The following is a 13344-nucleotide window of genomic DNA, read 5'->3' as shown; positions in this document are numbered from 1 at the left end:
TTCACTCCGGCTAGTTGAGATACCCTAGCTTCTTAATGAAAGCAAACTGGCTGGGGATCTCCTGCATCATGGCGGTGGCAAGCACCAGTTCTGGGTTCTCGCACTTCCCTGCTTTCATTTCAACCTCTGTGAAGTTCACGAACTGGAAGTTGTCGAACTTGCGACCACGGACATCGTCATCGAAAATGTGCATTTTGTCGAACGGACCATCGCCTAAACCAACAGCAACGATACTCAGGGGGTAGTTGGACGCTTCTTGGAGCGCCTTCATATCCTCAACCATGTCTGAAACGTCACCGTCTGTGAGCAGGACGAGAATCATGTATTGACCATTGGATTCCTTAGATATCTCTATCGCCTGGCGGATCATCGGAGCAAAGGTGGTCGGGCCGGACATCTCGATCTGGGGCGCGATGTGTTCGTACGCCCTCTTCACGGCGTCAAAGCCTTCGAAGTGGGGGTCTTCTTGATCAGGATACAGGAGAGGAAGGACAGACTTGTCCTTAGTGTTAATGCACCCGAAGCGGTACACGGGGTAGATGTCGTCGTCGTCGAATCTGCTGATTACTCGAGACATAATGCGCATGGCCTTGGAGTATGGCGTCTCCCCTCCTCTAGCATCATGAAGTGCTCTACGATAGCTCTTTTCGCCAGTCCACTCGTTTGACTTCGAGAAATCTATGCCCACGACCATCTGCATGGACTCGACTCCTGCCTTACGCAGGCCCGCTTCAAGTTCTTCGTAGGTCTTGTAGTAGTTCTTTATCAGTGATTTAATGTCGCGCGCCAACTTCGCCTTGCCCATCTTCAACCTAATATTTCTATATTTGCAACCTTATTTATAACTGAAAGGTTTCCAACAATTAATGGCGACACTTCCCCCGGATCACATCAGGCTTCAGGCGGACTTGGAGTTTGTGCATTTGCTAGCAAACCTTGAATACGTCCAAAGTCTGTTAGATGCGCAATACTTTGAAGATGAGAGTTTTCGCGCCTATCTACGCTATCTGCAATATGTTAGACGGCCTGAGTACTCGTGTTACGTAAAGTACCCACGGGCACTGTACATGCTCGAGAAGCTTACAGAGCCGGCGTTTTACAGTGCGTTGCTGGCTCCAGTGGGAGAGTGTCACGGCCTCTCCAGGCTGGCCGTTTATATGCAACAAGATGCATTGGACAGTCAGTTTTTCGAAGAAGATCGGGCCGAGATGGAGGCAATAACGGCTCAGCTTGCCATGCGTAGCCCAGAGACGGAGTAGCAATTAAAAAATGCGTGCCCTCAAGTACCATGAAGAGAAGCTTCTAAAGAAGACAAGCCTCTACGACTGGAAGGATTCATATAGCATCATCGACAGCGCAACAATGAACAAGTATGGCGTGTATGATAGGCGCGAACTTATTACCTACCGTCAGACTATGCGAAAGATCCGTCACATGGTCGAGCTCTTGACCCAGCTTCCACAGGACAACAATGTGCGCATCGAGCTCACCAGGCGTTTATCTCGTATCCTGTATGACATGGGGGTCGTGGATAACGCCCAGGCCAGCCTTGACGATATATCCAAACTGAACTCGTCTGCACTGCTTCTCCGCCGGTTGCCCTGCATAATGATGAAGCTCAAGATGGTCCAAAAGATTCAAGACGGAGTCAGGTTTGTTAAGCAGGGGCACGTTCGAGTGGGCCCGAATGTCGTGGTGAATCCGGCGCTGCATGTGACGCGAGGACACGAGGACTTTGTTACCTGGACCAACAACAGCAGCATCAAGCGGAAGATCCTGCGATATGCGGACAACATCGACCACTACGAGCTCCTCAACCAGTGATCCGTCTTTGGTGAGCAGCACCCGTCAGCACTATCGACCCAGCCGGTCCAGAACGTCAAGAGACGGCGCAAGTCGGGAAGGGGCTAGACAAAAACGGGGTGATGGAGCCAATTCACTGTATTAAGTGAAAGCGTATAGGTGACTTGTGTGGTGCCAGGTAGCGCCACGCTAGTAAACACAGCAGCATATCTAGAGCTTTCACGGCCCCGATCATACCTACTGGCCAAGTCCACTAGCCCTTCTTTAGGTCGTCGAACCACGGATGCTGGAGAGCTTCGTCGCACGAAATTCGCTTGCTGGGGTTCAGCATCAGGAGCTTGTAGAAGAGGTCTTTACCGACGTCATCTATGTTAATGTCTACCTCACGGGGCTTGCGCCCCGGGGCATTGAGCGCCGCTAAGTCGATGACCTGGTTCTCTCCAACGTACATATTCCAGTTGGGCAGAGAAATGAGGTCAGAAATAGAAGAGGAGTCGACATAGAAGTAGCTAAACGCCAGCTGCAGCAGATCTGCATCCTTTCGAACCTGAAACAGGGCCCTCTTATTCGCAAGGAAGTACATTATGCACCCCATGGACCACATGTCGACAGCCGTGGAGTACGTCTTCGAGGCTAGAACAAGCTCGGGAGCCCGGTACCACAGGGAGACGACATTGGCCGAGATGGACGTCACGTTTATGCCGTATGACCGTGCAAGGCCGAAGTCCGTAATCTTCAAAACACAATTGTCTGCGTCCGGATTCGGCGTAGTCACAGACGCATTGGCGGCCAATTGTTCCCCTGCATCTCCGCGAAAGGCCAACAAGATGTTGTTGGGCTTGATGTCACGATGCAAGATCTCGTTCTTATGAACCAAACTGAGGCCCTGGAGGAGCTGGTACATGAACTTTTTTATCTGGTAAGGAGACAGGACATTGTGTTTGAGATACTGATCTAGGTCAACGTGACAGTACTCAAAAACTAGAAATATGTTGCTCAAGTCATAAACAACGTCTAAAAGATTAACCACATTCGCCTGTGACAGACTTTCAAGCTTTCCTTGCTCCACCAACTCACGCTGTTTCGCATTGAGGGCCTTCAGAATCGCCACCTCGCGGAGCGTCGTAGCCGGAACCCCTTTGGAGGACGAATCCATCTTGATACGTTTCACCGCAAGCAACTGCCCGTGGAGAGAACACTTACTAACAGTCCCGTAGGTCCCCTCGCCAATCTGCGAGATAAATTCGTAGTCCTTAGGCAGTGGATGAGTAGCCATGGATCGCCAGACCGCTGCCGCAGTTTTTAGTTTTTTCAGGTTTTTCCGAGCGTTGCATAACACTAATTTCTTCTATTTTGATGATACATGACTTCATGACTTATATTTTTAAATTTTATATGACATGTGAAGTGAAATGCTGAAATTTAATATTTATGGCAAATTCTGATGCCAGATAAATGCCAGACAATTTTAGGGAATCTAAAGATTAAATCCGCTTGTAGGAGTGCCAGTTTAGTCACTGCAAGGCCGGAATGTCTATCACAACAACGTTTGGCGTACACTCTGGGACAGCACAGTCCATATACTATTTGGGAGGAGAGGTTGCAGCTTATCTCTCTGGGTTCCACATCGTCTTTCAGAACATCACTGACGGGTCCACTGTTAAAGTGCTGCCCCTTGGAGAGGGAGTGAAAAACATCGTATGCTTTGTCTTCAGCGAGTCCCGAGATAAACTCATTGTGTCGGAAGAGCGTCGGGACGGAACAAGTGTAGCGTTCTATGAGCTAAAGGGCCAGCTAAATTATGTGTTCAAGCATCGAATGGTTGTGTCTGACAAGCCTGGTGCGTCGCTTTTTTATGCAGATCTCTTAACAGACACTAGGTTGCTTGTTATCACTGGCTCTCCAGACTATGCCTTTTGCATTTTCGACAACGAAAGCAAGTCAGCCACACCTAGTTTTAGCCTAACCATTTGCCATGAAAATCTCTTTAGCGACTCGGCTGTGGGAGTCGGTGGAGGGGGGAATCAAATGGCACAGATGCGCATCTTCTCTAAGATTAAAGTCCTTAAATTATCCGACAAGGATCTGGTCATCTGCTCTGGTCCGGTGTTGCGATGCATCAAGCTGGGGGACTCCAGTGCAAAGATCCTCCCTCCTTCGGGGCTGTCCTTGCTCCCGGGGAAGCGCACATTCACAGACTTGAATTACATAAATATCCACTTAAAGAAAAGATTTCCTCTGCTTCCTCTGGACACGGACAGGCTTATATTTATTAGCACTTCAGAAGGTACCATTCTGATCATGTATAACAACACCGTCATCTCTGAGTTCAAATGTAGAGCGTTTAAAGACATCAGTATTTCTAATATTGCCCTAATTTTCCCCGGTGGCAATGGCCCAAATGGCCTTCGCTCCGCAGAGTCTGCAACAGGCTCTTCTGTCACAACTGGCACAATGAACTCTGTCCGAATCTTCGATAGGATAGCAGAAGAGGTAAAGCAGGAAGAACGTAGCGTCTGCTATCTTGCCACATTCTGCTATGGAGGCATACTGAACATTTACGGAGTCCTTATGAGTCCTATCTGCAACTTCATCACATCTGTTGTCTATGGGAATTCTGCAAAGATAGAGGGAAAGTTGAACCTAGAGCATGTCTTCAAGCATCTCCTTTCTTACTCAGCAGGGGCTATTATCGATCACATCCTCTCTCGGGTCAGCCCACCGTTCCACTTCCACTCTGTCCACCTGACAACCAACGAGCGGAGTGTACTCTGTCTCGGTGGATCGGACATGTTTAAGATCATTTTCGCTGTCAATATGCAAGCGATTACCAAGCGAATTGATGAGCTGGACAGACAAAGGGCATGTCAAGTCGCACAGAAGGCCGATAAATCTGGCACTGTCGCCGCTGTCGCTGCAGTAGGAGCAGGAGAAGATAAGAAGACACTCACTACCGATTCCACCCGATTGCTAGGGGAAATAGTGGACTATAATGAAATGGCTATCAATTTTGATGCAGTGGGCGTTCTCAACCATAATGAGCATCTGGAGTTGCATAATTTTCTACTAGACCCCTACGCATCCACTAATCAGGAGCTCTATCTCTTGAAGCCAGTCATGACCAATGGAAACATATTTGCCATGGCGACATGTCCCTCCTCGGACAACCTTATCATAGTGACCACGGATCGCATTGTGAGGCTCTTCCATGCCAGTACCCTCGTTGAGAAATCATATAGTAAGTTCAACGAAGTTCTTGGTGTCTGTGCTATACACCCCTCTGGTAATTACGTAGCCATTGCTTCGTCGGAGTATGTGCTGTTCTGTGTGATCTACTATGATCGGGTGGAGAAGATCCATCAGTTTCCAATACCATTTTGCAAGTCCCTGTGCTTCACTAATGCAGGAAATCTGTTGGTTGCAGGATCTGGTAGCTATCTTTATGTATATGACGTGTACACACGTGCTGAAGTAGCCAAGGCAACGGACTTCTCTGGACGCATAGTCTCTATTTCACCAGTGACAAGGGACTTCACCAGTATGCGTTACTCTTCAGATGTGATTATCACGTGCTCAGACGGGGCTGTCTGCCGCTACAACTTGACAACCCTCACTAAGGAGTCCGCAACAGCTATCCGCTCTGTACACTTTATTCATGCAGCACCAATATCTGCTGCGCATTACTTGAGCTCTTCCATACACGCGTCTGCAACCCAAGGGATTGTTTCCACAATTTCGCGATCTGCGGCAGTAGCGAGTCCAAACAGCTCTGCTCTTCTACCAGAAACTCCTGTTTTCTTCGCTATTACATCTGATGGTAATATCATTGTCATTTCAAGCAACATGGCAGAGTGTCCGAAGTACAGTTCATATTTAAACACTAACAATGGAAGCACGATAACCGGGGCCACTGGCATCCAGTACACGAAAGGAAGGGCCCTCTGTCTTATTAATGTGATGAATTACATTGTTGTGGGATATGAGTTTGGTTGTGTGGCTATCCGCTCCATCACGAACATTATGAACGGAGAAGCACCAGGAGAGGGCAGCAAGGAGATCGTCATACCCGTCTCTAGTGGGTCTATAACATCTTTGGTGCCCAATCCAAGCAATAATGGATTTATAGTGGGGACCATGGATGGAGTCGTCTACTCCGTGCTGATAAATAAGACAATGCCCCCCAGGACAATCGTCTTATCGAAAGGCAACACGGGAAGCAAGATATCGATAGGTCTTGGCGGCATTTCTGGAGAGGAGTCCTTGCAGATGGTGCCTAAGCACATGCCCATCTATGTCAAGCGCACCGCCCTCATGGACGTGCTCACTCGGATCACGAAGACTAGAGATAATATTTCCATAGCGAAGCGCAAGCTAGAAGAAAAGGTCACGTATTTGGAGACAGAGTTTTCCAGAACGCTTAACCAAATAAGGCAGAAGACCAGCGAGAATATTTCGAGCTATCTCAGCGAGTATAGTAGAATAGAGGCTGAGCACGATGGGAAGGCCATCCTCCTAAAGAGGCAGATCACCAGTAACGAGAATTTATTCAAGAACTCCCTTGAAGCCCTTCAAGAGCAATATCAACGACGCCTAGTTCTCATAAATGATAATCTTGCCGTTCTTGCTGGCCAGAAGCTATCGTTCGATAAGGAAATAGAGGAGAAGATAGCAGCGTTTAAGCAAGAAACAGAACAGATGGTAGCTGATCTGAAGAATGCAAAGGAGGCCGATCTATCTAAGCTCAAGAGAATCATGGAGTCCATTGAGAACGACATAGAGTCACAACGGAAGGCGGATGAAATGCTTTTCAATCTATCAGAAAATGAACTCTACCACGAGTCAGACCAACTTACAGCCGTCTACGAGCGTAAAATACAGAAGGCGTATAACAATTATGCAGACGTAGAACGATATAATGCAGAGGTAAAGGAGCGGTACTCAGAGCTAGAGTCGCAGCTTCTTGATCAGAAGCGTTTCCTCCTAGCAAAGGAGAAGGAGATCGCTGATCTGAAGGCGTTCATCTCATCTCAGCGTAAGGATATGGGCAACATACGGCTTGAGATTTCTAGTCGTGATGACACCATCAGCAACCGTGAGAGGAGAGTCTTTGAGCTCAGGAAGCAGATCCGCGAGCTGGTGAAAGTACGCTTTGTGCTAGACTATAAAATACGGGAGTACAGCCGTCAAGTGGAGCCCCGTGATGTGCAGCTAGCGTCTCTCAAGGTACGTCTCAATGAAATGAATACGGAGCTTCAAAACTACCGAACGTCGCTCCTCCAGTTGAAGTCCACACAAAAGGACCTCGAGCGGCGGAACCTTACCTTGAAGAAGCAAATCACCGATGTGCAAGAAAGCAGTGCTGCAACTAACAAGCGCATGGAAGAAATGAGGCCTTTTATTAATGAATTGGGCCTAATTGCATACGAGGACGCTGAAAATAAGCCGCCGGTACTTGCTGCGCTCTTTTCGGGCAGCGCAGATATCAGCTCAGGGAGCCATGGGGGACTTAATGCTATCGTGATGGGGAAGCCCCAAGAGAGCGGCTCTAGTACTGTTAGTGAGGAGGCAGAGAGTGCAACAACTCTCCCACGCATAGGAACAAGTGCATCAAACAGGAAGTCTGCCAGGTCGATAAGATCTTATCCATCGGGGCACTCTGCGAAATCCTTACCGAGTGGCGTATCGGGACGGACGCCGAGCTCTGCGCTAAAGCCTCCAAAGAGCGGGGAGGGAAATTATTACACACGTTCTATTGCGGTGCCGGGAGAGAACTTGACATACAAGCGTCTGGTCAAAGCAATCAAATATGCGTACATGGCTCTAACCTTCAAACCGAATGCATACACTGAAGAGAAGGACAAGAAGAGAGAGGAGGGTAACTTTAGCCACCTTGAAAAGACCATCTGCAACTTGGAGAGGAAGCTTGCAAATACCAAGACAACAAAGAAGTCGTCGACATCGACCGTGGTGCAGCAGAACGCTATGCTTCTCCAAGAGATAAATCACCTGCGCAGAGAGCTGCATGTTGCCCAGGTTAATTCTAACGCAGAGTCTAAGATTGATCCACGTCTTCTACAAGAATATGAGTCGAGAAAGCAGGAGATTCTAAAGCTCCGCGCTCTGATACGCAAGCTAGAAGCTGGGAGCGTCACTGGTGGCGCGTTTCTCCCAGACGTTGAAACTTACTAGGTCGCTATTTGTGCTTTTATGTTCACCTTTTTCTTTTAACCGTGTTCTCCGTAAACGTCTGACGTCATTTTGTGAACTACGTGAAAAAATGATTTTGTTCCTTCTTCTCGCTTTGATCCTTAACGAGAGGGATTTCTACGCTATTCTGGGGGTCTCGAAGACAGCAACTGCTGCTGAACTTAAGAAGGCCTACCACAAACAGTCAGTAGCAAAGCATCCTGACAGATGTAAAGAGTCAGAGCGGGCAGCCTGTACAAAGACTTTCCAGGACATCACGCGGGCATATGAGGTTCTGTCGAGCGATGAGAAGCGGAAAATATACGACAAAGGCGGTGAAAAGGCCCTTACAGAGCATGAAAGCAATAATAATCCTAACCAACAACAAGCCATGTTTAACAATTGGCACGGTGGACAGCAGCCAAAGGGGCAATCGACAGTTGTAGAGCTGAGCTTAAGCCTAGAGACTCTGTTTTCTGGGAAGACGCAGAATCAGAAAATCACTCACAAGATCAAATGCCCACATTGTCACGGGACAGGGGCAGACTCGGATGCAGACTATCCCATATGCGACAGGTGTAACGGAAGAGGGTATACGATAGAACGCCATGATCTAGGAAATGGGTATTATCAGCAGTATCAACATAACTGTTGGAAGTGTGGCGGTGAGGGTCGCATAATACAGAAGAGCTGCCACGTTTGCCATGCAGCAACAATTAAAAGCGCAGAAGACTTCGTTTTCCTGGAGATACCCGCAGGGGCCCCGAATGGGCATCAGCTCGTCTTCGAGGGCATGGGAGACCAAGGGCTCGACTTTCGCTACCTTCCAGGAGACCTCATTTATGTTATTCGCGAAAGAAAACATCCTAAATTTACACGAGAAGGAAATAATTTAAAGTACAAGTTGGTCATCAATTTATATGAGGCCTTCTTCGGATTCTCTAAAAGGATTATCCACCTAGACGACCGCGCAATAGAAGTGAAGAAAGATAATATAACACAGCCCGGGGAAGTGATCAAGATGGTAGGGGAAGGGATGCCTATCATGGGTGATCGCCTAGGTAGACGCGGAGATCTCTTGATAGAGGTCCAGGTGCTTCTACCTCCTCTCGATAATCTTAAGGGATCTTCTAGGGAGGATCTTCGGGAGCTCCTTAGTAGGCTTGTCAGTAAATAGGATGGGCTGTGCGTTTATGTGTAGTCAATAGGGTCAATACCTGTGTCTATCATAATTCTTTGTAAATCTAGATTATTTCTGTATATTGTCTGGTCGTCAATCGCTCTATTACGGCCGCTATTAACAGAAAGAGTTGGCATAGCCTGAAAGTCGCCAATTGACGATATCATTGAGGGAGGCTCTATGAATAGTTCGCCATCATTCCTAGAATAGTGATCGGAATTCCACACACGTTCAATATCTTCAGGACTTGCTCCATCTACTTGCATGAATGCAGCCTTGAATCGTGGTAGAATCCGCTCATCCCCGCTTTTTATCCGCATTTGTGCTCTTTGCGATGCGCCAGCATCTGTCATTTGCAATCGGGGACTGACTGCTTCAGTCTCATCGTCGTGTCTGCTCTCTGAGATTCCGGTGTCGTGACTGGTTGTGCCTGGTTGTTTGTTCAAGCTCTTCTGGCTCTGGTGCCGTCCTGAAAGAAAAGGACTGAAAAATTTGGACAGACCGTTCTGCAATCTGCGCGAAATAAAATCAGTACTGACACCTACCTTGCTTGCAGCATTACGATCTCCTTTTCCTGGGAAGTACACAGTGATAGACCTTACAACGGAACAATTGATCTTTTCATTCGGCCAATATCTAATTTGGCTGTCCAGAATCATGAGTCCCTTTACGTCGCCTGTTGCTAAAAGCGCAGCGCAAAGCTCGTCTTCTTTATCAATAAATAGCTTCTCAAACAAATCATCAAAGAAGTCTACTGAATCCTTTGAAGAGTACTCTGAATTCTCTGTCTCTACAAAGGCAGAGGCATCTGCAAAAATGCTCTGCGACGGACCAACCGTTTTAGTTCCTGCTTCAATCGGGGGGTGTCTGGGATGAGCAGCTTTCATGGCTGGATTTGTGGAGCTGGTTGCTAGGTCCTGAAGATAGAGGTCATGACCCCGACAGTCATGGGTAGGGTCATTGGTCAGTCTACTCACTTGAGTGGGCAGCGATGATGAAGGGTGAGAAGGAAGATGAGAGGGAGCATCTATGAGTGAGTCTGCTCCAGTCAAAGTATTCACAGTCATGCGACTTCGTGAAGAGAATGAGGCACCCGCGGAAAACGGTATGTACGCATCATTGCAGAACACCACTATTGCAGCCCGCTTGGCTCCTCTGCGCTTAGAAATTGATAAGCAATACTCTTTGAAACTGGATAAGTCTCGGAACAATTCAACTGAAATTTTTAAGCAATCTATAGACTCACGCTCCTTGTGGATATAAGGGTTGCTTCCTCTCGTGGCGACAGGCTGAACAAGTATTTCTGCAGAAAAAACCGATAGTGCAGATACTAATATCTGTGCAACAATGAGCTTGTTGCAAAGTACCACAAGAAGTTTGCCTTGCAAAAGAGACGTGCACGTGTTATTGAAGATACGGGGCGACAGCAGCACATAAAGAAAGAAAAGAAGGTGCCCTATCTTTGACTCGTGATTATAGTGCATAAATGTGTGGATACATGGCCTGCGGAGATCATCCAGTAGACTTCGAGTTAGGTCTGCTTCTCTAGCTAGATCCTTCCATGCTATGGAGCTCAGTACAAGGTCTGGATTATACTGATGCAGGAAGAGCCATTTGGTCATCAACAGAGTACTATAGGTATCTGCACACACATTTGGGGTATAGAGGAAGCGCGTCGGCTTAGTGAGGGAGTTAAATTGAGACGGGAGGCTGTCAATGTAACTATCCATCAGAATGTTGGCATTGTTGTGCAACGAGCTCCTTGGAAGAACAAGGGAATCCTCCAGCTCACCGGCAGGGAACAGAAACACCTCTCCAAACTTAAGAACTACTGGCGAGTTCTGGCACTGTTCTGTGGTTAAAATGTCAATGAGAGATAACCGATAGAACCCATAGATTTTCTCTATGATCTCCTTGAATAAGGCTAGAAAAGGGGGGCTCAAGTACTCTTCAAGTCGTCTAAGTGGCTGCTTGGCAGTAACATAGAGATCGTGAGAATTACACAAGACCAAGTGTGGAGAGTGCTCAAGAATACTGGCGATGGTCCGTGTGAGATAGGGTGAATAGACGGCGTCCACATCTTCACTAGTTGTATCCTCGCTGAGGACAAGAGTTTCTAGCATGAGCTTTGCTACTTCTCTTTGGTCAAATAGTTGTAAATAGGGGCGGGAAAAGTACTTAGCGTGTTGGGGATTTAACGCTGCAATGATTACAGAAGGAAGCGTTTTTGACCGAAGTAGGGTGAATCTTGTGATGGCCTCCTTGCGAAATCCCTTCAGGGATGATATCATATCTGTAAGAGCGCTGTGTGATGAGTAAAATAGCACAGATGAAATAAAACCATCGGGAAACCCCTCATCTGAAAGACGGGATTTCAGCGTTTTTTCATTTAATTGTACATTAGCGACAATCTTGCCGACACGGTCCAGATCAGAGATAGATTTGTTCAGGCCAACTATATACCGCGCCAGATCTATTTTGGTGCTGATTGTAGCAGCATACTTTAACAGTGCGAGGGCTTCGTTCAGAGCAAATAAAATATTAAAGCGCATGTGGTCCAGTTTCTTAGGGTCGAAAGACAGATACAGGAGGCTGAGCTTTCTAACATATCCTCTGGCACTGATATCTGGTAAAAATGTAGAGAGGTGAAGAATGTGTATGATTCTCTGCTCCAGCTGATGGTGATCCGGAAAGAAATCTGGATCTGTCTGGTCCACCAGAGAGAGTAGAGGGTAGGAGACACTTACGTAGGAGTCAGCATTGTACATGTGAGGTAGCGGGTTCTGGTCCAGGTCGGCTGGATAGTTCATGCTCATAACTTTAAGCAAGAGTGTAGAGATGATTCGCTCTGTCTCTCTGTAGGTATAGCCGGATATGCACGGGTAGTCTGGAAGAGAGCTTATTACAGTGGGGCCTTGTATTTGGCAAAACTCCGCCACAAGTAGCATGTCAAGATCGACTAGCATGGCGCCACTGGGATAAAAGCAGGTAACTGAAGACGAGTGAGATTTTTATGTGTTATAATGAAATGAAAGATTGTCATAAGACATGAAATCTTAAAAGATCCCACCGAAACTTTATAAACTTTAGAGAAATTTGCCAGCTTAAAAGATAAAATTTACTCCAGCAAGGTATCGTGAGACATCCATGGCTGTTCCGGCGCTCAACTTCGACATCCCAAACCATAAGAACAACTACATGCTCCCCCTCGACTCGCCGACGTCTCCCCATCCAAACAAAACAGTCGACGCAGTCGCAGTCATCTTTGCGCGCGTTATCCAGCAGAACGAGCAGTATCTCAGATCGATCCACCCGAACCAGCCACAGTACCGCTGCCCAAAGATGATATCCTTCTTCATGATGCCGGACCCGGAGCTTTCTCTGACCGCGAACACGGCAGAGTTTACGCAGACAACTCTTGACATTGTGCAGGCACGCATTAAGAAGTTTGTCCACAACTTTGCATACAGGACACGCATGCGCAACGAGGCTCTGGTCGGCGCCCTGGTCTATCTCGACAGAATCGTTGATGCGAGCGGCATAGTTGTTACCCGGCAGAACTGGCTGCTGGTCACCGTCATGTGCCTCATCACAGTGCAGAAGATGTACGATGACTTCCATTATTCTCTCAAGGACTATGCAAGGGTTGTGAACATACCGCAGAACGTGCTGGCCAGGGCAGAACACTCCTTCCTAAAGCTCGTGAAGTACGACCTTGTGGTGTCTCAACAGCATTATAGTCGCTACAGGAACTATATTACTGCGAAGTACGAGGATGCAGCGCTTCGGGAGGCCTACCTCTGCTCTCCGATGTCTACTCTAAATACATTTGCGCTCTCCTCTGTGAAGGATGTTGCGGACATCCTTGGCAAGACAATAAATGCAAAGGGCAATGCGACATCTGGGCTCCAGCAGGAGAAGAACCCGATGGACGATGTTGCCGAAAACTCCGATAGTGACGATAAGGCCCCTGCCGACGACCCAACTCTGCAGAAGACAAAATTGCTAGGAATGGAGGATCCATCTAATGACAAAAAGGAGTCGAACAAGGCCATCCTTGGCGGGGTTGCTCTGCCGGAAAAGAAGCTGTGATCCTTGCTTGCTCTTAGACGCTGGCTCTTCAGTGAGATACAATATAGTTCACTATCCCGCGGCTTGCGCTGTGGGTGGACAAC

General features: G+C 47.6%; 8 protein-coding genes across 8 annotated transcripts; 5 read left to right on the top strand and 3 right to left on the bottom strand.

Annotated features, from left to right (window-relative positions):
* Window positions 1-10: 10 nt before the first annotated feature.
* GL50803_0029490 (Copine I) lies at window positions 11-805 on the bottom strand (the record flags this gene model as incomplete). The annotated part of the gene is made up of 1 exon (XM_001708567.1): window positions 11-805. The coding sequence occupies one exon, from the start codon at window positions 803-805 to the stop codon at window positions 11-13; it is 795 nt and encodes a 264-aa protein (XP_001708619.1).
* A 61-nt stretch (window positions 806-866) lies between these two features.
* GL50803_0020633 (putative SOH1 protein) lies at window positions 867-1259 on the top strand (the record flags this gene model as incomplete). Its single annotated transcript, XM_001708568.1, has 1 exon — window positions 867-1259. The coding sequence occupies one exon, from the start codon at window positions 867-869 to the stop codon at window positions 1257-1259; it is 393 nt and encodes a 130-aa protein (XP_001708620.1).
* Window positions 1260-1269: 10 nt separating this feature from the next.
* Window positions 1270-1824, top strand: GL50803_0011319 (putative U3 small nucleolar ribonucleoprotein IMP3; the record flags this gene model as incomplete). The annotated part of the gene is made up of 1 exon (XM_001708569.1): window positions 1270-1824. One exon carries the CDS (start codon window positions 1270-1272, stop codon window positions 1822-1824), a length of 555 nt encoding a protein of 184 aa, XP_001708621.1.
* A 232-nt stretch (window positions 1825-2056) lies between these two features.
* GL50803_0015397 (Kinase, CMGC CDK) lies at window positions 2057-3079 on the bottom strand (the record flags this gene model as incomplete). Its single annotated transcript, XM_001708571.1, has 1 exon — window positions 2057-3079. One exon carries the CDS (start codon window positions 3077-3079, stop codon window positions 2057-2059), a length of 1023 nt encoding a protein of 340 aa, XP_001708623.1.
* A 254-nt stretch (window positions 3080-3333) lies between these two features.
* GL50803_0011321 (uncharacterized protein) lies at window positions 3334-7992 on the top strand (the record flags this gene model as incomplete). Its single annotated transcript, XM_001708572.1, has 1 exon — window positions 3334-7992. The coding sequence occupies one exon, from the start codon at window positions 3334-3336 to the stop codon at window positions 7990-7992; it is 4659 nt and encodes a 1552-aa protein (XP_001708624.1).
* Window positions 7993-8080: 88 nt separating this feature from the next.
* Window positions 8081-9166, top strand: GL50803_0015398 (Chaperone protein DnaJ; the record flags this gene model as incomplete). The annotated part of the gene is made up of 1 exon (XM_001708574.1): window positions 8081-9166. One exon carries the CDS (start codon window positions 8081-8083, stop codon window positions 9164-9166), a length of 1086 nt encoding a protein of 361 aa, XP_001708626.1.
* Window positions 9167-9180: 14 nt separating this feature from the next.
* GL50803_0015399 (uncharacterized protein) lies at window positions 9181-12135 on the bottom strand (the record flags this gene model as incomplete). Its single annotated transcript, XM_038045823.1, has 1 exon — window positions 9181-12135. One exon carries the CDS (start codon window positions 12133-12135, stop codon window positions 9181-9183), a length of 2955 nt encoding a protein of 984 aa, XP_037901753.1.
* A 181-nt stretch (window positions 12136-12316) lies between these two features.
* Window positions 12317-13261, top strand: GL50803_0017400 (Cyclin; the record flags this gene model as incomplete). The annotated part of the gene is made up of 1 exon (XM_001708577.1): window positions 12317-13261. The coding sequence occupies one exon, from the start codon at window positions 12317-12319 to the stop codon at window positions 13259-13261; it is 945 nt and encodes a 314-aa protein (XP_001708629.1).
* Window positions 13262-13344: the final 83 nt, after the last annotated feature.

Source organism: Giardia intestinalis, chromosome 2 (genome assembly GCF_000002435.2).
Source record: "Giardia intestinalis strain WB C6 chromosome 2, whole genome shotgun sequence".
Taxonomy (NCBI): domain Eukaryota; phylum Fornicata; order Diplomonadida; family Hexamitidae; genus Giardia; species Giardia duodenalis.
This window is presented reverse-complemented; position numbering and strand designations above follow the sequence as displayed.